The sequence below is a fragment of the Scleropages formosus genome, chromosome 1, assembly GCF_900964775.1.
Source record: "Scleropages formosus chromosome 1, fSclFor1.1, whole genome shotgun sequence".
Classification (NCBI taxonomy): Eukaryota; Metazoa; Chordata; class Actinopteri; order Osteoglossiformes; family Osteoglossidae; genus Scleropages; species Scleropages formosus.
In genome coordinates, this window is record NC_041806.1 from 40,556,603 (window position 1) to 40,581,495 (window position 24,893).

At 45.4% G+C, this 24,893-nt stretch overlaps 2 protein-coding genes across 5 annotated transcripts in view; one reads left to right on the forward strand and one right to left on the reverse strand.

The window, feature by feature from the left end:
* The first annotated feature begins 76 nt into the window (after positions 1–76).
* On the forward strand, positions 77–8,762 carry tmem242 (transmembrane protein 242). The gene is made up of 5 exons (XM_018743472.2): positions 77–159; positions 468–670; positions 948–1,048; positions 4,833–4,970; positions 6,610–8,762. The coding sequence occupies exons 2-5, from the start codon at positions 622–624 to the stop codon at positions 6,718–6,720; spliced, it is 399 nt and encodes a 132-aa protein (XP_018598988.1). The 5' UTR covers positions 77–159; positions 468–621; the 3' UTR covers positions 6,721–8,762.
* A 141-nt stretch (positions 8,763–8,903) lies between these two features.
* Positions 8,904–24,893, reverse strand: part of arid1b (AT-rich interactive domain 1B) — a 75,021-nt gene continuing 59,031 nt past the window's right edge. For 2 of the 4 annotated variants that reach the window (XM_029252935.1, XM_029252930.1), the window contains exons 10-22: positions 21,375–21,502; positions 20,946–21,052; positions 18,548–18,688; positions 17,531–17,740; positions 16,905–17,115; positions 14,852–14,999; positions 13,937–14,109; positions 12,999–13,149; positions 12,696–12,797; positions 12,215–12,293; positions 11,331–12,102; positions 10,916–11,046; positions 8,904–10,708 (exon numbers count right to left, since the gene is read on the reverse strand). In XM_029252935.1, coding sequence (XP_029108768.1) covers positions 9,032–10,708; positions 10,916–11,046; positions 11,331–12,102; positions 12,215–12,293; positions 12,696–12,797; positions 12,999–13,149; positions 13,937–14,109; positions 14,852–14,999; positions 16,905–17,115; positions 17,531–17,740; positions 18,548–18,688; positions 20,946–21,052; positions 21,375–21,502 — 4,030 coding nt within the window. In that variant the 3' untranslated portion in view covers positions 8,904–9,031. The remainder of the gene's footprint in view (positions 10,709–10,915; positions 11,047–11,330; positions 12,103–12,214; positions 12,294–12,695; positions 12,798–12,998; positions 13,150–13,936; positions 14,110–14,851; positions 15,000–16,904; positions 17,116–17,530; positions 17,741–18,547; positions 18,689–20,945; positions 21,053–21,374; positions 21,503–24,893) is intronic. The other 2 variants (XM_029252940.1, XM_029252936.1) reach the window with 1 other exon arrangement.

The window sequence follows — 24,893 nt, forward strand, 5'->3', positions numbered from 1 at the left end:
CTACAAATCCCACATCTGTGCCGAACGTCATGGTTACATTTTAAACTAGCCTTTAAACGCACGTGCTGTCTGGCGGACGGCGGTTTATTGACGAAATAGGAATAATTTTATGAAAATCTGAAACTTTTGGGATGTGCGATCTTGTAATTTTGCTCGTTAGTAAGTTTACTTGCAGATTTCTCGCGTCGAAGAATATATGCATTCTCTTTACAAAAGTGTTCATTTGTACTATGGTAATTATATAATTGAAAGTGCAACACACAGACGTATACTGGTTGAAGCAATCCTCACTGTGCTCCTGTAAAATTTGTGTATAATTCCCTTGCTAATATTACTGGGTTCACACAATACCTGAAAAGTTGTTTCGACACCTATATGATTTATATCATTGCACTATCATTACAATAAAAAAAGAAACTCAATTTCCTAACACGAAGCATGATTATTTCGCCATTGGCGTATTTCAGCTGTTCATTTTGTAACGGTCTACGGCAACCGTCAACACATCCGCTAAAGGTTCCTACACGGTCCTTTTGGAAGTCGGAAGCTTTTAAGCGACGGACAGGTGGCGAAACTCCGAGAGGAAAAAACCTAAATGTCATTTACCTGAGCGTTGCAGTTATGGACGAGACAGAAAACAAGGAGAACGACAAGTTACTCTTGCTAAAAGGTAGTGTACTTTTTTTTTTTGGGTTGTATATTTTTAAATAAATGATAAAACTTTGTCCGTGCCCTCCTGCAGTCCGTCTTCTTTGGTTACCATGTTCCTAGTTAGCCGTGTAGTTAACAACAATGTTGTCAACATGACATCATCTGATCTTCTTGTCGCTTTGTAACCGTTTGCTAGTGGTACTAGTCTCGGTAATTTGCACATTCACGATGACAGTGTCTTTCCTGGCGAATTGGGGGATTAAATTTCGAGTGTTTTGCTCGTTGCCGTGTTGCAGGTGGTGCTTTTCTCGCAGCCGTGGCGACGGCTGGCCTGGCCGCTGGCTTCGGAACCACTCTGGCCGTGGCCAAGAAAAGAAGCCCGCAGTGGTTCACCAAGGTAATGCAAACAAGAACAATAAGAAATAATAATTCTCGTGAAAACAGAGTGAACAGAACAAGGCTTAACGACGTAGATCACGTCATGCTGCGTGTCGTACATTTACAGATCAGGATCAGGATCAGGATCAGAATCAGAATCAGAACGACGAGCTTTATTGCCAAGTATGTTCACACATACAAGGAATTTGTCTTGGTGACAGAAACTTCCACAGCACAGACAGGATGACAGTGACAAGACAGATGAGGAGATAGAATATGTGAATGAAGAATAAAAAAAAAATATATAAAGTACACAATATACAAAAGGAAAAATCACTAAACATTATATGTATGTACAGGTATGTTCTATACAAATGCAAGGGAGTGTGAGTAAGAGATGTGATAAATAGTTATAAATATGATGATCAATATGCAGCCAGATATAGTCGGAATCGTGGTCTTGAGGCCAGCGGGTAGAGGGACTGAGAAGTGATGGAAAAAGTCGTTAATTTTCCATGTTCTGCTCCATCCATGTGGCCAGGCCAAGTAATGGGAATATGGAAATATTTGAAGCAAAATCTAATGCCTCCATTTAGATGCTGTGTGTATCTTGTGGTAGCAGAGCGAGTGGGGTCAACAGTGACCACGCCTTATTGCTGCACAAATAATCCTAAACAAAACAGCAGTTTAAAAAATGAAATCGGTGTCTTTTCGTTTAATCTTTCAGCTTTAACTTGAATGCACCCTTCTGTGGTTCTAACAACGTATCTGCTATGGCGGAACGGCGAGCAGCGCTGCCGTCACAGCACCTGGGTGGTGCGAGAGGACGTGGGTTCGATCCCCCTTCAGATTTGTATAGCAATACGTCGTGTTCGCTGTGGACCCCTCGTGGGTTTCCTCCAGGAGCTCTGGTTTCCTCCCACAGTCCACAGACATGCTTTTCAGGTTCACCTGTAGTGTGTGACAGTGTGTCCCACTGATGTATGGAGTGTGATGGATGAGTGACCCATTGTAAGTAGTGTATCTAGCAGTATAAGTTACCTTGGGTAAATGTTTAATTTAAAAAAAAAAAAAAAAACTTTAATGCAGCTATTCGTGTAATGAACGTTGGTTCATATGGTGGAAAATAACAAGCTGTCCTCTAGAATTAAGCGTCTGCATCTAAGTGTCTCTGCTAATGTAATGCACACATTGTATTTTCTATGAGATGTATGTTGCTTTGGAGAAAAGCATCTGCTAAATGAACTAATGTAAACAAACATATCTGCAGGGTGAAAGTCTTTCATACATTTACATTTATGCATTTTTGGAGAGGCTTTTCTCCAAAGCCACACACAGCTCTAAATAAACAAAGAAGCCATGTAGAGCCACCTACAGACACTGCAAGTAATGCATGGGTACAAATAAGGTGTGATGTGTCTACAAAATTAAGTATAGCTTACACCATCTGAGTTCAGGTCATGTGGTGTAAGAAGTTTTTTTTTTTTTTTTTATTTTTTAAAAAGTGTTTGTATATAAAACTTGAAGTCAGTTGGTGAAATTATCCTCTTTAAATCCCAAGGGCTTGGAATATTATTGTTCTTGATGCTGATAGTGCTACACTTTCTACGGGAGTACCAAGTTCTTTAAACTGCTCCCTTCTGCAAAGCAACGCAGGACAATTCACTCACACACCTCAAGAATGAAAAACGGCTTCTTCCCCACAGCTGCGAAACTGTTGAACACTGCCTGATTCTTATTGTATTACACTGTATTATCTATTTACTGTATTGTGTTTAATCTCTTTCATTCTCCATTTTTATACTTGTCTTATATTCTCTAAACAATTCAGGAAATACCACTATAATTTTGTTGTATTGCACAGCAGTACAATGACAGTCTTCAGTTCAATGCTACTTGTACTAGTCATAATAAACAGCTTGCCTGACCTGTTGTCAGGTTTTACTTAGGTTGTACCTTCTCTAGATCAGGGCTGCACACGTTGCCCTGGATTTTGAGTCCGAAAGACTTATAACAAGTATTCAAAGTTAGATTTTATACTTAATTCTTTTTTTGAATTGCCTTGCATGTGTAGATGCAAGTATACACATCTTAATGTATTTATGTGCGGTGCTTCAGATTTTACTTGGTTTGTTTTCTTACACCCATTTTGTACCTCTGAGTACATAAATGTATAATGATTGTGCGTATTTTTTTTTTTTTTTCAAACTTGTTGAACTGAGATAATGGGGTCAGGTTTCAGATTTTACTAAGTCTGGATAAATTTGGGTTGTATTTTATTTTAATTTTCACTCATTAAATTACCCTTCGGCATGACATGTTTACGTCTGCAAGTCGGCCACGAGGCCCAATTAGAAAACAACCATTGAGCAAGTATTGCGTAGATCCCTGGGTTATTTTTGTTTTGAATACAGAATTATTGGATCTGCACAGTACATTCTTTGTTTTCTTTGTGGTCTATTTTTACACTTTATAAATGTTCACTTCAGGCAAATATGCCTCTAATGTGGTCAGACTGGATTCCATGAAGGCACTGTGGAGTGGGAAGGTTACTTTGCCTGAGACGGTGTTTGACTGTCATGTTTAAGAATGTGTAACACTAGTAAATAATGCTTTTCAGTCAGCCTGCATCTAATACTTCAAATATGTTTTTATAGGGAAGTTGTTTGTTTCAATGCATGAGAAAGCGTGTAAATAGAATCACACATTCCAAAGATAATGAATTTCAGCTGGATTTGTGACTTTAAATTGCAAATTGTGTGTGTGTGTGAGTGAGTGAGTGAGATGCACTGATGTGCAGTTTGCAGTGTACCCTGCTTTACACCATTTGCTTCTATCATAGGCCCTGTACCACTGCAATTCTGGACTGGGCAAGTAGTTAATGGAAATGGTTATGGTTAATGGAAAAAGTTCATGTTCAAGGCTTATTGACATAAGTACAAGTACCATGAAATTCTTGTTTGAGTGCTTCTCCGCAGACTATGAACAAAAACAATAGATGATACTGCACAAAAACAAAACGATAAATAATGCCAATAACAGTAACAATAAATAACAATAGACAGCCGGAGTACTTAAAACTGAGAATACTTAAGGGGACAATGAAAGGAAAAATGCTTTAGTATGAATGTTGTTCGTTATCACATCTATCTATTTAAAGTGCGTAAGATATTGCATCACATTCTGAAATGCTGTTTTATTTATTGTTGTTGAAATAACCACTTTATCCAGTGAAATGTTTTCAACTCTCTGGCGCTGGCTGTCTTCCTTGTAACAGTTTTCCAAGCCTAATGGCAGCAAATTAAATAAACGCGGCAGAATCGTTAGTCACGTTAATTGCATAATTATGTTACCAAGGTTATGTCTGTGTTTTCCTAGAGCTTCGTCTGTTTTTTTGGGAATGTTTTGGGGTTGTTTTCCCTATTTAATCTTGGTCAGTCAGGATGAATTTGGGCCACTGGATTCACTGACTGGATTTTTTGCATTCCTCACTTATGTGGTCAGTGATCAGAATAGGTGTTGTGTGTCGAAGCCCATAAGTTCTCTTTTGTTTCAACATAGTTTACTGTCTAGGAAATGTGCAGTTGAAAATGTGCAAGGATTTGTGTCCAATTAAACAGAGCCAGTTTAACATTTTTTCCAAAATGAAGTCATTCTCTAATGACAATGGCTGTTAAGTTTGTTACTCCACCAGAAGTGAAAATTGACTTTCTGAAAGATTCTTAACTGTGTTTTAGAAATGAACACAGAATGGTTCTTTCCAGGTGTATTCCCATTTGTCTGATACCTGTCTCTTTTCCTAGGGCCTGGTGGGCACAGCAACAGTGCCTGAAAGTGGCGTGTCCCTGGCTCTGCGTGCACTTGGCTGGGGATCCCTGTATGCCTGCTGTGGGGTGGGCGTCCTCAGCTTCGCTGTCTGGAAGGCCCTAGGGGTCCACAATGTGAGTATCCAGAACACACACACACACACACACACACACACACAGCAAGCCGAAGCCTAACCCGGCAACACGAGGCACAGGGCTGGAGGGAGAGGGGACGCATCCGGGATGGGACGCCAGTCCATCGCAGGGCACCCCAAGCAGGACTCGAACCCCAGACCCGTCCAAGAGCAGGTCCGGGCCAAACCCACTACGCCACCGTACCTCCCACGTATCCCGAACACAAGAACAGTTAGAGGAAGTCATTCAGCCACCTTGTGTATTTGAATATTTGATAACTTAGTATTTGTGAGAATGTGACGCTTTGAGGGTGCACCCTGCGACTCTCAAGGTTTATTCCAGACCATTGTGAATGTACTGGTTAAGTGGTTTTTAAAAGTAGGTGAACGAATAGATTCTGGCAATTCTTTACCTATCTTGACTCCAGTGAAAGTAAATTCAGTCAATATCTTTTGGTGACATTGGTAATGCCACTAGGGGATGCATGTGTTTCTGTGTACTCGGAACTAAGAGTGGCCTTAATTCTTTACATGATCATGGCGGCAATTTACAATTATTACCGTCTTATGCAAGAAAATCTGATCCTAAATTAAAATGTATAAATAAAAACGTATTATGCAACACAATTATGATTTATGTTTAAAAATATATTGCTGCTGTTTAATATTTTGCTGCCAGTTGAATCAATAGAGCTTCTCTTTGTTGGAGGTGGGGGGGGGGGGACCCTGTACTGAAAAGAGGAAAGTGATGTCTTTTGCCTTTCAATCTGATTTCGATGTTGTGTTTTGAAGAGGGCTACTGTTTTAACATTTCTGCACAGCTGGAGTTTTAAACTGTGGTTCTCATTTTGAAGATGATTTTTTTTTTTTATATACCAGTTTTTTTATGAATAAAATGTTATTAAAAGGCTCATTTTCTGCAGCAGATGGGGAGCATAGTGTGTGCTTTCTTATATCTAAATTCTTTCTTTTACTAATTTTAAATCAGTTTTTTGGGATGTTGTAATGGCAGCAATCCAAGGTGAATGTGGTGTTTAACTAAACAGTACTGCTAACACACTCACAATAGGAAGCACATGCAAGTACTTACCTGTCTTAAAGACTGCACTTTAAAACTTTATTTTTTTTATTGGGCTGTGATTATACGAGCTTCCAGACAGCCTGAATGCCGTGCTACCTGAGAAATGGCTTTTCTCTAAAAACTAATGGTTGAAATATGGCAATACAGGCAACTGGATGTCTTTTTTTTATAAATATATAAATAATTTTGAGTCAGCCTGTAAGGTTGTTTCCCTCGACTACTTTTCCAGCGTCTAAGGTAGCTTTAAAGTTCTGCAGCAACTGTGTTGCGCTGGGAGAATTGCTTTGTTGACCTGATGTAACACAACAGCAAAGGTGATAGGTTTTTATGTCAAGGAGACCTTTTTCCCCCACCCATTGCGGAAGTAAAATTCCACAATGTGTAGTAGTGGGGGAAGAATGCTCTTGTACTGACTCATAACCCTGTATTAAGTTTATCTTCTCATAAGACCCTGTTATATGAGTAATTTTGCAGCCCAGTGACAAGTTCAGTGTACAACAGCTGTACGTTTGACTGCATCCTGTTGCCTTAACTAATACCCCCTCTTTGCTCTCTGCAGCTTAAGGAGTTCAGGCAGAAGATGCAGTCCATCTTTCCCACTATCCCAAAGTGTGAGGAGCAAGCCAACCCAGAGCCCATAAGCTGGGACTCAGTCTTTCAGTGTAAATGAAAAGGATGAAGAGCTGAATGATCCTTCCAGCACGGACTGGATGCTGCTTTATATAGAAGTAAACAATGTGTCCCATTGGTCTTTGGTCACCTGTTACTGTAAGAGTGAGTTCAGGATTGAAAGCTGTTAACTTTGTTTGCAGTGAATTGTGAGGATGAATACTTAAGGGGGCCAACCTTTCCACAACAAAAGGGATCTTTTCCTCCTTGTCAGCAAAGTACTAAAGGCATTTTGGGACATAGTGCTGTATGTGTCTCAGCAAATGTTCACAAAGCTTCTCCATTTTGCTCACATTGTAAAATGTTACTGAATGCATTTTATAAAGAGGTGAGTAATTAAATCTGGGTCTTCTACCTTCACAAGCTGCAGTACACAGCATAGAAACTGCCATAAAATGTATGAGCAATGTGTATGGATAAACAGAGGCTATAAGTCCAGACAAGTGAGAAAAGCCTTTTCTACTGCTAAAAAGCACTCTCTACACATGTGCTGAGGTGGTTTAGGATGATGTGATTGTGTTCAGCAGGCTGTGCTCCCACAGAAGCCGAACCTTGGTTAAAGAAATGTCTTGACGCGAATACTGCCGTCCAGTCCTGCAACCAGAGTGGTGCAGGGGGTACTGCTGGTACCTCAATTCCTGGGCTGTGGGTTTGATTGGAGCTCAGACACAGATGTTTGCATGGGCAGAAAGACACATTTCAGGTGAAGGAGGGACTGAAATTATGGTGTTTTGTCTCAAGACCTATGCATTTAGCATGGGCTCTGGAGAATTGGTTATGGATGGATGTTCAAGTTTTTTTCTAACATGAATAACGTGAGGTAAAACTGACTTGTTCGGAGTTCCATGTCACCAGATGAGATGCTCCTAAGAATTAGGAATTGGTCACGCAAAGTGGGTGGCCCTTCAAGTAAGAAGACTTGTATTCATCAGACAAACTTCTGCCTTCTCAGTCATGCAACCACAGTTGAATAAAAACAGCAATAAAAACTTCCTTCACAGTGCTTAACAAGGTTTAATGTACATTTATTTTTAACATGTGGAACATATAGTATAAAGACTTCGTACTGAGTAGATGATGCTCATTGAGTCAGGAGAGGAAAAGAGGACTTCTCCCTTACATACTGTTGGTGCTGTTTTATTTATTTTTTAATACTCCTGCTGTTCCAGGACACAGTCATGCCCTTTTTGCATCTTTAGAGGGAAAGGAGCAAAAGACTAATGTACTTTTGCCTTTAGTATCCATCACTTGGAATTCCCTGATTGGAACAACTCCCACATCTGGTGAACACATCTGTCTACTCCCAGACAGACTGCAAGTTTCTCACAAATGGAAGGAAACCTTAACACAACTGTCAATATATGACCCAAATAACAAAATTCATTAAAAAAATTAACATTAACGGTAATATTTAGAAATAAGTACTACCACTGTGTAGTTTTACCATATTTGAAAAATGAGCAATGAACTAAAATCAACTAAATACAAAGAAAAACATTTGTTTAATGTACAACTGCTATTTACATTGCGGCCCATGGGCAAAATACAAAACAAAAATAAAACATTAAAGAAACAGTTCTGCTTGTGGAAGTTTTATTCACGTTGTAACCATAAGCATACAAACAGGGAAATGAGTCAGTTTAACTGAAGACCTGAAGACTCGACCTCTTCTCTCAGCCAAGCAGATGCAACACTGTCAGTCAGATTTATGTATTGCATGATCTGGGAAAACAAGACGTCTGAGCGCTGGGCACCTGACATGCCAACCTGCTGTGAATACAATTGCACAACTCATCCTTATGAGATGCGTATATTAATATTTGCGTAAAATCTTTTTTTTCCATCCCGACCTGTGGCAAGAGAACTATCTACAATATTTCTTACAATTTAAATAAAATCTGCTTCCCCCCAAAAAACAAAGAAAGGAAAAAAGACAAATCGGTCCAACCAATATAAAACTCAAAACATTTAAGAGGAGCAGGAAGAGACCAACTAAAGAACCATCTCCCAAATTAGGTATCAACTTTGGTTCAAAAAAATAAAAACAACATAAGTGAAGGTAAACTTACAAACACAGAAATCAGCAAGTATTAAATATTTGTATTAAAATCATCTTAAAAAATCCCAAAATTAAACTGAATGGGGCAGGGGAGCTATATATATATATGTATATATATAATAATATTTATTTATATATTTATATATAAAAACATTTTTATGTTCTTTTGCTTAAATAAAAATATAATACCACCGTTTGCATGTGTCTCGTGCTTCTGTGCTCCCACAGGCCCCTGGCCCTCAGGGAAGGCCTGTCACGAGCGGCTGATCTTGAAGAGCACTTGGCACACGATACTGGCCACAGCCGAGTTCAGCACGGAGGACATGGCGATGTCGAGCAGCCGGCCCTCGTGCAACACAAACTCGGAGCGATTCTCCTCCACCTCGGCCATGGCCAGCAGGGCCTTGGCAGCACGGCACATCATGCTGACGCTGGGCGGCTCGGGGTGCGGTGGACCGTGCGGGCCGTGCTGGTACTGCGCCATGGCTACGCCGTCCTCCAGGAAACTGGCCAGGCTGCCCACGCTACCCCTCTGGACAGCAATGGCACGGGCTGCCAGGGCATCTCCGCGGGCCAGGTTAGACAGGACAGCCACGGCCATCTCCCGGCACACCTGGCTACGGCGCTCGGCCACGTGGCGCACCAGCGCGGCAAACAGCCGCTCCCGGCGGGCCGCCGGAGGCGTGGCCAGCAGCAGGTCCACATTGCCATCTTGCACACTTAGTTTACACAGGCACTCCAGCACCAGCCTCTGCGGGGTCAGGGCAGAGTAGGGCCCCGCCGCAGGGAAAGGGTCCCGGGCCTGAGCCGAGGGGCACACCGTCCAGTGCAGCAGGCCGTCCAACACGGGCAGGCAGATGCTCTCTGGGTAGAGCGACAGGTCCAGCTGACCGGCAATGTTGGCCAGCGTCACCATGGTGTTCTCGCGGAGCTGGGCCAGGCAGTCCCAGCGCCACTCATCCCTGATGCAGGCCAGGCCAGGCTCCTCCTCCTCTCCCTCATCGCGGCGCACCCGTGGCAGCCGCTTCCGCTCAGCATGCTCGTGGTGCAGCAGCACCAGTTTTCCTAGGATCAGTACCAGGCCCGGGTGCCGGGACATCTCAGCATCGTTGCCTGGCACGAAAGAGAGACCGCGTACAATGTTGGAGACGCAGACACAGCGGCGGGCAAGCGAATCCTGCCAATCGGCAGCAACGGAGAGCGGGGCGTCATCTCGGCACCGAGGCTCGTCCTCCAGGTCGTCTGACTGCTGTGGGTTCCTGGCCAAGGGTACTAGAGACAGGACAGAATCCCCCTCAACCTGTGACCTTGGCACCTCTTTAACATCAGCTCTCACACCGCTCTCCGCTCCTGCCCGCCAACTGTCGCCCTCACCGCTGAGCTTGCTCTCAAAATGGGTCTGAATGTGAACAGTGGAGTCTCCCCCGCCAGCTTGCCAGTGAAGCAGCCCACTGGCGAAGCCTTCCCCAGCTGATGGCTCCGTCTCCGGGCCATCCCACTCCTTCTCCTCCAGTTTCAGCGGGAAGCGGTCAAATTTGCTGGCCTGTTTTGGCCGGGGCTCCATGACTTGAGCGCACTTTTCCTCCGAGTTGTCCTTCCTCTCTGCAGCCTGCTGCACGCTGGCCTCCTCTTTCTCCTCCTCTTTTATCGGCGGCTCAGACCGAGCCTCCCCCTCCGCGGCACGCTCCTGGCTGGGGCCAGGCAAAACCTCCTTTGATTCCACTTCCTGCTTCTCCTTACCGTGCTCCACCTCTGTTTCTGACTCGTGCTTACTCAGTGGACTGGTGTGGTACTCCTCCTTCTCACTGACACCAGGACCCAGAAGGGTTTTCTGCCCCGCCGTGCCCACCTCATACTCCTCCAGGATCCCAAACATCTCTATCAAGCACCTCCGGAAGTATTCCACAATGAGTTCCAGAAATCCAGGCAGCTACAAGACAAGGTAAATTATAGGTAGAAAACACCAACTCAACAGGCTATTCATTTCCTTACTCCACAAAACAGATGTTAGACCTTAACATTGACACATCCTGTTTTACCAGGATGTCAATGACTGGCCGTGTGGTGTCCTACAAACTATCAAAATGATATATAGCTTCCCCATCCTGTGCCCGCTGTCTGGCCATTCAATTCATACCTGGGATAGTGTGAAAGATCCCACTGTGCTGTCATCATACAGGAGGACATTGATGGTGTCCAAGGCCCAGGTACTCTCAGCCAGCAGGCCTGACTTGAGGGACATCATCACACGCCAGGCCTCTGGAGTTCCTGTAAAAAGCAGGCAACAGGTTACAAGGCAAAGCAGTCAAGAGTGTTCTCTGGTGTAGAAGAACAAACATTAACCACATACGTATGCAGTTCCCCCATGAACTTCAGTTTTCAGCACACTATAAACAGTGCAATACATTAATTTGAAATAAATAGATAAAGTCATGTTCAAAATGGCACTGTGCTCTTTACTACCCCCTCTGGGAAAGCACCACTACCAATAATACACTATCTTGAATGTTCCATAGTTACATTTCAAAAGAGACACCGCTGTGAAGACCCACCCGTGTCCTTGGAGGTCAGTTTCCTTCGTGGTTTCAGCATTGGCTGGGTGGCCTCCACTGAACCTGAGGGGTAGCTGGCCTCCCGCCAAATTGGGGGCGGAGCCTGGCCAGGCAAGCTTGGCATGGACACGCCTGGCTTGGGGGTCTTCACAGAGGCCATGAAGTGAGCTTTACTGGGTGACATGTGAGTCTCCATTGAGCGCTGGAAAGGGGCAGGGCTGGCATCCCGAGAGGTGTGATTGGCGATGCTTGGGGGTGTCTGATATGATGAAGGTGGGGGTCGGGTGGTCATGGAGGGCATGGGGCTTGAGGAAGAGGAGGGGGAAGAAGTGGTTGAGGGGAGAAAGGATGACTGGCGCTGACCCGTTTGACCAGGCCAGGGACCATCCTGGTTGGACCGGCCCTCCATGTCCTCAGCCCGGCCCATTGAGTAAGAGGGCCCTTGACCTTGCCGGCTTGCGTAGGGATAGGGCATGTCTGTCCTGGGGGGCCACATGTTAGGCTGATGCCCCTCGCTGGAGCCAGAACATGGGGGCGGCTGCATGGGACCACCACCCATCATCTGGGGCGGCATCTGGCCTGAGGGTGGCATGCGGTCTCGTCCATAGCTGTAAGGGAATTGACCCTGCATAGGCCGCCGGTCAGGGCCCGAATAGCCCCCATACTGGCCGTACATGTCCGGCTGCTGGCCTCCATATGGCATGTTATAGGCCTCTCCCTCGTGGCGCTTGGGTGGGGGGCCATACATTCCATCCAGGGGCCTTTTGTAACCCTGTGGGAAACAAGCTGGTGTCATTTGAGCAAGAGTCATTAATGTGACACACAGAATCATGTGGATGAGACGGTGTGAATGCAGCACCCCCTAGTGGATGCCAATCCCTCACCTGCTGCTGGGGGAACATCCCGGGCTGATGCACTCCATATGGTATGCTGTGAGGGTATGGCTGCCCGTAGCCCTCGTGTCTGAAGAGGTGGTCATATTACATCAGAGACTCACTACCAGCACAGAGTATACTATATCTGTCCATTTTACGTGGAACTCAAACACATGGGAGCACCCTACTGCGATCCAACTATGTTGGGGTCAGGTCCTGGTCATGTACCTGTATCATGTACCTGTATCATTAGAGTGCCAATAGATGATCCATAACATCTGTGTTATGCTGAGTGTGTTATGCAAAGAGACCTTGTTGTCTATCAGCCAAAGTCTCAATGATGGGCATATCACTATAAAAAGACACAAAGTGCTACAGGAAAGACACACCACACAAATAGTAACAGGTCTAGAATACTGGTGAAGTGCAGGTCTTTGCAAACTTAAAAGAACTGGGCAAAATGAAACTCTGAAGAATGGCGAGTACTCACCGCTGTTGGGAGGGGTATCGGTTAGGGGAGTACAAGCCAGGCTCATTGTTCTGACCCCCGTGGGGAGCCAAGCCCCCCTCTGGACCCATCACATGATCAGGTCTGCAAAACACAAGAGAGAGATGAGCTCCTTTTTAAGCAACTGTGTAACAAGCAGTCATTCGTAAGTCTCTGTCAACCAGTGACTGCCCACTAAAAACACACCAGCGACACTTTACAATTTGCAATCAAGTCCTCACAGTGACTCCTGTCCCCTGCTAGTGTCTCCTGCTTGCTGTTGTGACCTGAGCAGTGCCTACTCACCTCCTGTCATACCCGGAACCAAAGGGGTACTGCGGGCGCTGGCCCATTCCCAGGCTGGACATGGTACCCGAAGGGGGGCCACGGCCGTACGCTTCCTGCATGCCGCTGCTGGCCATCTGGCCTGGCAGGTAGGTCTCATTCCCAATCGCACCTGAGACAGAGGCGAGGCTGTATAAACAACTGCTACATTTACTGTGGTTCATTAACATCATCATCATCTTTACATTTTGCACAGCACACAGTATGGTTCTTTTGCTTTATCCAGCTGTTTGGGAAATATGGTAATCGACCCTGTTTTACGATCCAAAATAAGACTGCGGACATCTGTAGTTTTAGACTTTTTCCTCAAACAAATGCCTTTTACCGTGAGACAAAGAGCGCCACATGACTTTACCAGGCTCTGGAGATGTTTAGATATGCTTACTACAAGAACCTGGAATTCACTATTCCTTCTCAATGTTTTTATTGACATTCTTTCCTCCTCTTAGGGTGGTTGGGAGCAGTTTTTTTTTGTACAAAATGCAGTTATGTGTTGTAACTTTTCTCTCCATCAGTTACTGTGTTTCACCCCTGTACAGTCTCAAAACAGAATGACAAAGAAACAAAGAGTGTTGTTTCTTCAGCTCCTGCAGTCCCATGTATTCACTCCTCCAAAGTGCTACACTGAGAGCAGCACCTTCCATGAAGAGTAGTGCCTGTTTTCCCACATGGGGGCAGTATTGTCCAGCAAGTCAACAACACACTGGCCTGGAAAGGACTCGCTGTGCTCTTATTCCACACTTGCGCACTTGTTTTCCACATTACACTATTGTTCTTTAAACAGATGGTTTACATTTGTTTTTATTTACTCTACGCAAGTACAACATGCTTAATTTCCATGTACAGTTGTGGTCTCTGGTACAGCGAGTGCCCAGTTCACACACAGAGACAAGACCCACCCTTCCTTGCCGGGCCAAAGGGGTCTTTGCTGGCCTCATACTGCATTCTGGTCATGGCGTCCGGCATGTTACTGCCCTGCGGGTAGGGTGTCCCAGAGGTCAAAGGGGCACGTTTCTGGAAGACGGGGTCACTGGCCTCCGAGAAGGGGTCCTGCACGCTGACGGTGCTGTTCCTGATGGACGTTTGTGGACGCGTGCGCGCACACAGACACACAGAGAGAGTTGAAAAGTGAGGTCCCTGATCAAAATCTTGTGACATAATAGACTGAGATACACACACAGCAGGGGACCCACAGTGATGGACTGAGGATGGGACAACCGACACCCTGAGCACACGAACCTGATGAGAGGACCATCACAGGCCCCTGCTTTAACGGTTTCACAATTCATTCGTGTCTGTTTTGTGCTGTACCCGCTAACACCATGAGAGATGGTGACCCAACTAAATGGTCACATTATTTCTGAACACAAATACATGAAACTAGCCGCATTCCAGGTGGTCTTTGTTACCAGTCACTTTGGTGAATTAACTATGGGGGAAAAAAAGCTATTTTTGTGTTAATGCATTCAAACGGGGCAACAGGACGACATTACTGACAACCTAAAGCAAACTCTGTCAGTGCTAAAAGCTACAGCCTAACCCTAACCATTTACCTGTAAAACTTGGGGGGGAAAAAAAATCTAATGATCTCTGAATTCCTGCTTGTTTTTCATACCTCTTTAGAGGGCACTGCTAGTCCGCTAAAAAGGTTAATAGCAAAGGCGGATTCATCCAGACCCTTCACCTCAAACAGGTTGAAGTCTGCACTCCTCTGTCCGTCCATCTCGGCCACAAGAGCAGCGTGTCGGCAACATCCCTGTGTCTCATGCAACCCATCAAGGAGGAAAAGGGTTGTGTGCCATTGCAGCCCCTACCTGCCACTCTGCAGCGTGCTTGTCTGAGTGTGAGGGGCAGAGGCCGGGGTTGGCGGCTTGCCGTCGCTAGGCATGCCAGGCATATCGGTCATGGAGCTGCTGCCTGTGGACTGGGGGGTGTGAGGACCCTGCAGGGAGCCTGAATTGGCTAGAGAGAAAGAGACAGAGAGAGAAAAGGTAAAAGGACCGATCCCTTCACACGCTCATCAAGCAACTGTGCTTTTTAATCAACAGATTCCTGAAACCTGAGCAGTCACATGGGCACACCGGGCCAGAGCTAGTCCACATCGGGGGTGGCGGACTTGGGAGTCCTCAATGAACCCCATCGCCTCTCGTCAAAATCTGGAAACTGCAGACAGCTGGGGTGTTGGAGAGGGAGTCCAGGGGCAGTACCGGGATACAAGGAACACTGGGTTCGGGCCACTCTCATGATGGCCTGACTGCGGGGTGCGTGGTGCGTGCTCACAACATAACGCTCCTGTGAGCTGCTGAGAGCTTTAGAGGTTTTCCTGCATTGCAGACACCTGCTAACGTGCTCAGCAGATAATGGAGCCCCCCCCATCATCTCTTTGGCAGGGCAAAGTGAGCAGGTCAAGGAATGTACCTGACAACAAGTTGTATCGACACTGCGCGTGTTATTCTATAAATCTAAAACTAGTGACGGGTATAATTCTGTGCACTGGCCCCTTGTGTTCGAAAATTCATGACTTGAATGTTCATAAGATACAAACATTTAGTTGAAATTATGTTTTCTTCACAGTTCTTTCTAACATATGCAGCTGTTGCTGAGCAAAAGCCACCTACATTTCTGTGTCCAGCTGTTAACTGGCAGTAGAATGCCCTCATACGGAATTTAAGAAGGAAAAAAAAAAAAAAAAAACAGGAGTGCTCGACTGCCTTCATTTCACTTTTTCCCTCGACAGTGTTTAAAATTGGGTTTTTCTGAGCATCACTGATTAATAACAAGATGAAGAGCTTGGCACACATTTATGGGATCAAGTGCTTTTGTTTGTATTAATGAAGTTGCTGACGAAAACTGGACATGCTTTATGCGATGAATCGATCAAAGGCACTGAGTGGGAGGTTGTGGCCATTGCACATTTTATATTATTGGTAACTTTAAACGAGTGTGTTTGATTTAAGGGGGGGGGGCGTGGTGGCACAGCGGGTTGGGCCTGGGCCTGCTCTCAGGTGGGTCTGGGGTTCGAGTCCCACTTGGGGTGCCCTGCGATGGACTGGCGTCCCATCCTGCGTGTGTCCCCTCCCCCTCCATCCAAAAGTGATTTTGGAGTTACATAAAAACTGAGCTACAAACATACTTTTGGTACCAATTGTGCTCTTAAGGGCCCAGTTTACTAATTGAAGCTGTGCTTCATGAATAAAATTCATTATAGGCAAAAAAAAAAAAAAAAAATTAAGCGTGAGCAGCTGGAACCTCCAAGCGTCTTAAGTACAGTTGTGAGAAGAAGGAGCTTGGTCACATGGCATTGTACTCATGCCAGAGGGACCGTGTAAGCGAGTAAAAGTGAGAGAGACGGCGAGCGAGAGCAGCACCATCCAGGGGATCCTCTTTCAAGGATATCCCGTTGATCCTCTGCCAGCAGCCACTGCGTTCTCCAACTCAAAATGTAAACAAAGCGGAGGTTATGGAAGGTTACGGGAGGTTAAGTATCTCCACGTACTGCGAATACCGGCGGTATGCCAGGCTCATGCCGTGCAAACTCACACCCTCTGCTCGACATCCAAAAGCAAAAAAAGAGCTGTCTCACAGTTCTGCTTTGTGAATGGGGTTCAGACAGAGGTCCCTGGCCTTCTCACTCATTACATGACATCATCCACTGAGAGCTATTTATAGCCTCAGGCACAGCAAGCTGTCTGTCGCCTGCGCGTATCAACAAGGGGATTGTGGGATACAGGGGACACAGCCAATGCCTGCAGTGGAAACCAGGAGAACCCAAAAGCAGCCCAGAAATGACATCACATAGCGAGACAGCGACAGATAGTACAGTTAGATGTGCATACAAGCCCTAAAGGGGGAAGTACGGCTTCTCACCGGGTGACGGCGGCTGGATGTTAGCCTGCAACTGCTTTTTGGCGTCCCCCGTGGCGAAAGCATCAGGTGGCGGCTCTTCTCCACGCTCCACCTTGCACTCGAAGGCAAACAGGTACTGGATATACTGCTTCTTGAGCGAGCTGGCTGAGCTGCTGGACGTGCCCACCTTCAGGTGTGTGGAAAGTTCCCTCCACTTCTTATTCTTATTGACCTACACAGGGGGCAGGCGACAGCGGCCATGGGTGCGCTGTGCTAAGACCACGTACAGAAAAGCCGGCTGCAGAACAGGCAAACCAACCAAGCTGTCCTGCCAAAGGGGCAGTACCTTGTGCCCCAGTCTACAGTACTACTCAAAAATAATTTCCAGCACACGTACTCAAACTTCTGATGGCCACTGTAAGCATAAATTAGGAGTCACCTCAATCGCAGGTGCTCTGCATAGTTCAACCCACATTTTTACAGCATCCTCTTCCCTCAACCGCAGTCTGGAAAAAAAGCAACTATGCTGCACACTTTCAGAGGACAGCTCAATAAGCTGCTGAAACCACTGCACCTTCTTCTTTCCATCTCTTTAACCTTCTTTTAGTGAAATACAAAGTTGAAGAGAGGTCCCTCCCAGCACCCACCATGGCCAGACCGCCTATCTCCTTCACACACATGTAGAGGCGCCACAGGTCCAGCGGCTTCTTTCCCACAGCGGGCAGGGTGGGAACGGGTGTGCCGCGCTCCTCCATGAAGGTCAGGTAGCGGTCCACCCAAGCCCTCCGCTCCGGCTCCGTGCCCATCTGGTACAGCCTGGTGATCTTTTCACCGGTCATGGTGGAGGAATTGTGCTTCTAGGAGGGCAGAGGAGTAAGAAGGTCAGTAGGGTGTGTCTGAGTGGACCGTGTGGTGTCTCAGGTGGGCTCAGTTGTAAAGCTTCTGCTGGCCTTTCTCCCCTGCATCCACGATGGTCAGTCTTACCTCACCTAACAAATGGAGGCACTCTTACTGACACGCAAATGCAGAGCTACGTTATGCACATGCAAAAACTGCGCACACACGTCACTGGATTTTTAATGATGCCCTTGCACAAGTGTGAGATACTAGATACAACCCATACCCATGCTATACATACATGACATATAGAGTATTCAGACATCGACAGAGTGTAAACTTAACTTAAGATAAAGAAACTTGGAGCAAAACCAATTAATTGCCAAAAAAACAGAATAAACCAAAATGGTCTGAGTTAAAACAAAGTTAGTAAATGAGAAGTCAGGAAACAATACCATTCCTGCAGTACCCTGTGACATCACACTGCAAATACACAAATATGACTATGCTTTTATTTATTTCAAAACGTACGTCGTACCGTCTTTCTCTTTCAAGGTACGGGTGCAGGGAGCCTGTAGGTTTTCCGTGCCGTTATTGTGTGCTGTGAATGTGTGTTCGGTGCTATTATTTGTCCAATGCGAAGGGACAGCACAGAAACTCTTCCAATGCGTGGACTGTCGCAACGAAATCTCAAATATCGGGGCACAGATCTCACAGATGCAGAACATCCAGTTACTCCAACAGCAATTAGAATCACAGTCACTCACAGCAAAGGCCGGAGGGCATGCAGCAGAGGGGGGAAATGTGAGGAGAAAAGCTCGACTTACAGGGCTCGATGGAGTCTTTGGCCAGGCGGGGCTGCTAATGCTATCACTGTCGTCCCCGTGATACGAGGAAAGGCTAGCAGGGCTGGGGGACAGGGGGGAGGGGGTCGGGGGCTGGGACACACACTGAGAGCTGTAGCTGTCCTGTGGTAGAAAAGGAGAACGACAAACACATGAGGGGCCGGGGTGTCAGCAGCATATCGGAGGAGGAGGGACACAGACAGAAAGACAAAGGGGGGTAGAGAGAGAGAGAGACAGAGATGCAGGATTTTTAGAACCTGCCCTCCAGGACCATGCACACTTGAGGCTTTCACAGGCTTGCAGACACCAGCTGGAAGCTTTACTCTATCATACTCCTTTTCATTTTTTCCCTTATCAGGAGAACAACGAGGAAAATCATCTGGACTAATTTACTGCAAACAAGTTCAGCAGTAATCAACAGATCTATTAGGGCTGAATAGGGGCCCCGGCCCTGTCTCACTGCTGACCAAACACACCTTTTCTGCAAGAACGTTCCCACACGTTTCCACCACTTTCATTGCCACAACATGAATATGGAGAAAGCTACAGCTAAGAAAGAACAATATCAATTATTGAAAACTACAACATTCCAGTATGAGAAATTATATCTGAAAGGTTAGTTTGACGGTTGCCATCATTCAAGGCCACTTGGCAAAGGGGAAACAAGTTGCAGGCCAAACATGTCAAGACCTGGAAAACTTCCCTGTAATTCTGTGAAACAGAGAGGACACCAACAAAGACGATTTATGTTACAAAGTAACCAGCTGCGTTTTGGTAATTTTTTTCTTAATTTTCCCTATTATGAGTTACAATTTCAATTATATGTAGAACCCAATGAATGTACACTGATCAGCCACAACATTAAAACCACCTGCCTAATGTTGTGTAGGTCCCCCTCATATAGCCAAAACAGCTCTGACCTGTCGAGGCACGGACTCCACACAACCTCTAAAAGTGTCCTGTGGTATCTCGCACCAAGACGTTAGCAGCAGATCATTTAAGTCCTGTAAGTTGCAAGGTGGGGCCTCCATGGATCGAACTTGTTTTTCCAGCACATCCCACAGATGCTTGATCGGACTGAGATCTGGGGAATTTGGAGACCAAGTCAGCACCTTGAACTTTTTAACAATTTTTTGCAGTGTAGCAGGGTGCATTATCCTGCTGAAAGAGGCCACTGCCATCAGGGAATACAGTTACCATGAAGGGGTGTATGTGGTCTGCAACAATCTTTAAGTAGGTGGTACGTGTCAAAGTAACAGCCACATGAATGACAGGGCCCAAGGTTTCCCAGCACAACATTGGCCAGAGCATCACATTGCCTGCACTGTCTTGCCTTCTTCCCACAGTGCATCCTATTGCCATCTCTTCCCCAGTTAAACGACACACACGCACCCGGCCATACACATGATCTAAACGAAAACGGGAATCATCAGACTAGGCCATCTTCTTCTATTGCTGCATGGTGCAGTTCTGACGCTCACGTGCCCATTTTAGGTGCTTTCAGCAGCGGACAGCGGTCAGCATGGGCATTCTGACCAGTCTGCGGCTATGCAGCCCCACATGCAGCAAGCTGCGATGCACTGTGTGTTCTGACACCTTTCTATCATGGCCAGCATTAAGGTTTTCAGTAATTTGTGCTACAAGAGCTCTTCTGTGGGATCGGATCAGACAGGGTAGCCTTCGCTCCCTACGCACATCAAGGAGCCTTGGGCACCCATGAGCCTGTCTCTGGTTCACCGGTTGTCCTTCGTTGGACCACTTTTGGTAGGTACTGACCACTGCATCCTGGGAATACTCCACAAGACCTGCCATTTTGGAGATGCTCTGACCCAGTTGTCTAGTCATCACAATTTGGCCCCTGTCAAAGTTGCTCAGATCCTTACGCTTACCCATTTTTCCTGCTTCCAACACATCAAATTCAAGAACTGACTGTTCACTTGCTGCCTAATATATCCTACCCCCTGACAGGTGCCATTGGAACGAGATAATCAATGTTATTCATTTCACCCATCAGTGGTTTTAATGTTTTGGCTGATCGGTGTATATTAACTGCGGAAGTCTGCACTTCTCATCTTTGAACACATTTTTTTCTTCAGCAGGGAAAGTTTTTCCCCTAAATGGCACTTCCTTTCCCCTTCAGTGAGAGCTACTCCATCTTTAATGAACATGAAGAGAAGACATCATATGGAAATTGGTCCCTTTGTTATAACACTTTCATTTGGATCTAAAATGCCCATTCCGTGTACCCATGGCGAGTCTTTCCTTCACACTTACTCATGATTTTTAAATGCCTGATTGTTGATTTTTCATGGCTGTTTAATGGACATACACTGCGGAGTGTTATATGCACACAGCCTCAACTTCAGGACCACGTTGATACCTTGGCCTTCGGGGGCTCTGAACCAGGAACACTGCCCTCCTCCTTGTTGTCTGCTTTCTGCTTTGGGTCACTGGTCATAATTCCATCCCCTGACATCGCCAGGGGTCCTGTGGCCAGGAGAAAAGGTGGAGACAGGTGGAAACAGGTGGGAGCAGTTAGGGATCCACAATGTTCAGACACCGGTAGGAACCATGTCATTGCACTGTTATTGTATTACTCAGGGAACCATTTCCACAATCATCCATACAAAGCCAGAGTACATGTGAGGAAATGCCTATGGAATGAAGGACTGACAAGGGACTCCAACTAAAACTTTGAAACCCAGAATGCTACCCTCTGCAAGTGCCACAGAAAAGTACAATTAACTGCACTGTCATGGAAATACTTGAGCTGAAATATAATGAAACTGTCCAATGTGGTCCTTTTTACCTGAGGGTGGAGCACTGTAGGGTGGCCCTTGCGGTGTCATCCTTCCGGAGCTATTCCCAGTTGGCTGGTTGTAAGAGGCAGTGGTACCCATCATGCCCATCTGGTTGCCCAGGGGGTAGGTGCCCTGCCTGTAACCCAGAGAACAGAAGATGATGAGCTGGTACTCAAAGTGACAGAGCTTGACCAAAGCCTAGGGAACTGGAAGGCCACGGGGCGATTAACATAGAAACCCTGCTCACGACAGATGATTGTAGACACACTGGTCGAAACACTGAGTATAAGCTTAAAAAAAAAAAAAAAACTCAAAGGCATCAAAAGGTTTACAGACTAGTGCACATAACAGTCCAATGCACAGCAGCAATAGTTTGTCCACACATCAGACTTGTAAAAGAACTCAAGGCATGGAGGACAAGCACAGTATTGTGCGGATCAGCAGGAATATCAGTTACAGACAACAGGTAAATGTTTTTACCTGGTCCAACAGTTCAGGAACACCGTTTTTTTTGTACACTGGATGCCTTATGAGTGGTACGGAAGGTTCGAGGTCGACATTTAAGTTGCAGGTCCTCCTCCTGGTCACCCTAAAGCAAATGTTCTTATACTTTTTGACCCTTTCAAGAATCTAAGGACCACCTCCCAGAATGATGCCCATACTCAAACTCTATTACACTCATACAAAAATGTGTCTCAGACAGTATCAAGTGAATATTTTTAACTTTAGACAGTTTTTTTCCTAAAGCAAGTCTGCAGTTCATGGTCCCATCGAAGCCTGTCAATGGACCCCAGATTAAGGACCCCTGTTCTAAAGGTCTACATGTGAGTAACTTCCCTTGTTGGCTCCAATTGTTCCCTGCTCTAAATCCAGAAGAAGCTGCTAACCGAGATGTGTGCGAGTGTTGGGAGGCTGCAGAATTTACAAAGCAGAGAATTCATCTTGCCAAACCGCTGGCTGGACCAACAAGACCTTGGGCCAAATAAAGTAAAGAGGACAAACAAATACATCTCAACATACTTAACACTAAAAAGATTTGACGGTCCACAGCTGAAGAAGTGGCTCCTTTCTGCCTGGCAGACTAAACTATACCACTGATGTTTGCAAAGAATCCCGGCTCTACTCCTCACCAAATCCACATACTACAGATGCTGAAAATAAACTTGTTTGGTGAGGATTTTCCCCACAGCATTTTTCCAGCTCCTTCATTCTACTTCAGTGTATCTGCTGTCACCTCAACAGCTTTAAGCTCTTTTTTCTTTTGCTACTCACGATTTCTGAAAACGCCAGCAGTCCTTATAGTAAACCAGGATTTAAAAAAAAATAATGAATGAAGTCCTCCAAATGTCAGAGCAATTCCAAAGGATTTAGTCCATGTTTTTCGAAAACATGAGCTTCAGATTCATCAAGATTTTAATAGTATTTCTCCCTATAGCCTTCAACAAAAGGCATTAAAGAAACCTTCCTTTAGATGAGATTTCCCTCAATCCTGATTTATGAGTTAGTGTGAAATCCAACAAATTAATTTGGTGCCACCTTGAATAGTGGGGAGGTGTTACTGTCAGACACATTAAAAGGCCATTTGACCATTCACTTAAATGTTTCAAAATGGCCCTTAAACAAAGATTGTGTTCTTCAGCCTCCAAGAGAAAACACGTGGGGCACATCTTCCCTTAATATCTCTCAGATGTTCAACCCAGCAGTCGGGCAAACAATTCCAAAACACAAGCGGCTTCAGTATACAAAGCAAATAAAAAGGTAGTAAATCAAACCCCCCCCAATTCCACCAGAAAGGGCCACTTTCAATGACCGTCAGCACTGCTGGTCCTGTCACCTCCATTGAGCGCAATGTTGGCATGGCAACAGGATGCCACACCAGCACAACAGCAGCAGAGACAAAGTACTGCATTAAAATTAATTTGTAGGTAACAAAAGTGGGATAAAAATATCTGGATAATCATTATGTTCAAGCTGCTGTTTTCTTTTGCAGTCCATATTTGGACCAGTACCAAACAGGAATCGCCCTTGGTTGTAAGGCTGAGAACCTGGAGACACCCCAAGATCTGGAAGATTCCCAGTAGACTCAGCACTCAGGCACAACCTAGTTGATGAGAGAAAACACTCGCCGATGTGCCTGTTTGCTCCAGGGCATCAATGCTCTCTGTCCAGAACAAAGTCTGGATACACCAAACATCTCCCTCTGGAATCATCTTCTGCGTGAGCACCAAGTTCACCATTCTCATTGAAACATTCTAAGGCTATGGGAAGACAGTAAGACTACAGTTCAAGATACAGTGTACATTCATTTACATTCATTCAATTAGCTGATGCCTTTCCACAAGGTGACTTAGGGTTAGGTTTGCATTGTAAGCTACTTAAATTCACCTATTTATTCAGCTGGGTAAATTTTACAGGTCTAAGTATCAAGTGTACAACAGCAGGAAGTGGGATTTAAGCCCAGGTCCTCTGACTGCAAGGTGACAACTCTAACCACTATGCCACCTGATACTCAATTAAGTCCCTGGAAGGACCCATGCAATTAACCATAAAAGGATCAATCACATGTGCACGACAATAAACAGGGCTGTGACTTGTGACCTGTGGTCAGAACTAAAATGTGGTGGATGGCAAGACGTACAGGAAGCTGCAACACAAACTTTACTCACACATTTACTGAGCAGCAAATTGCAACATAACAGAATGTCTTCTTTTTAACACTCACCATAAAAGAATATCAAAAAATGGCAAGAGACGTTCAGGCACTTGAATAAGAGAGATTAAGAACCGTGGAAATACCAATTGTTTCTCCTTTTGCTTGAAGCACAAAGGCTCCGAGCATGGAGATCTCAATGGAGGGCTAAGAGCTCTCCTTATCGGTCGTTGCGCTCTACAGTGCGGCACTGACATTTTGTTCTGACAGCGAGGGTGTCTCTTAATGGCCCTTTCAACATTTACCTTGGGTCCCACACAAAGACACACCGTTGATCGGCACGTGCCGAAGACAACTTCAAACGCTGATGAATGGATCCAGACATCCCAGTGTAGGCAAAGAGGCAGGATTGTTGTGGATCTCTGATGGCTATGTACTTGCTAGTCACTGAACAGTAAAGCCTTTGTTTGCAGTTTTACCTTTATCCTGTATGTGAATCTGTTCTTCTTCGATTTTTGTTGTTCAGCAGATGCTTGTATCCAAAGCAAAAAGTTATCCATTTATACAGTTGGATATTCTATTGGTGGAGTTCACTTTTATCATCTTTATAAAAGGTACAAGAGCAGGTTGTCTTGATGGGATCCTTTATGGACCCTTCATGGCAGCTGGTAGCATAACGGTTAGAGCTGCTACCTTGTGACCTAGGTCACAGGTTCAAATCCCACCTCCAGCTGTAGTTCCCTGGAGCAAAGTACTTACACTAAATTGCTTCAGTACAATTAACCAGCTTTATAAATTGACAAATAATTGTAAATAGACTAACACTGCAAGTCAGGTTGGAGAAAAGTGTCAGCCTAATGAATAAATCTAAATCACA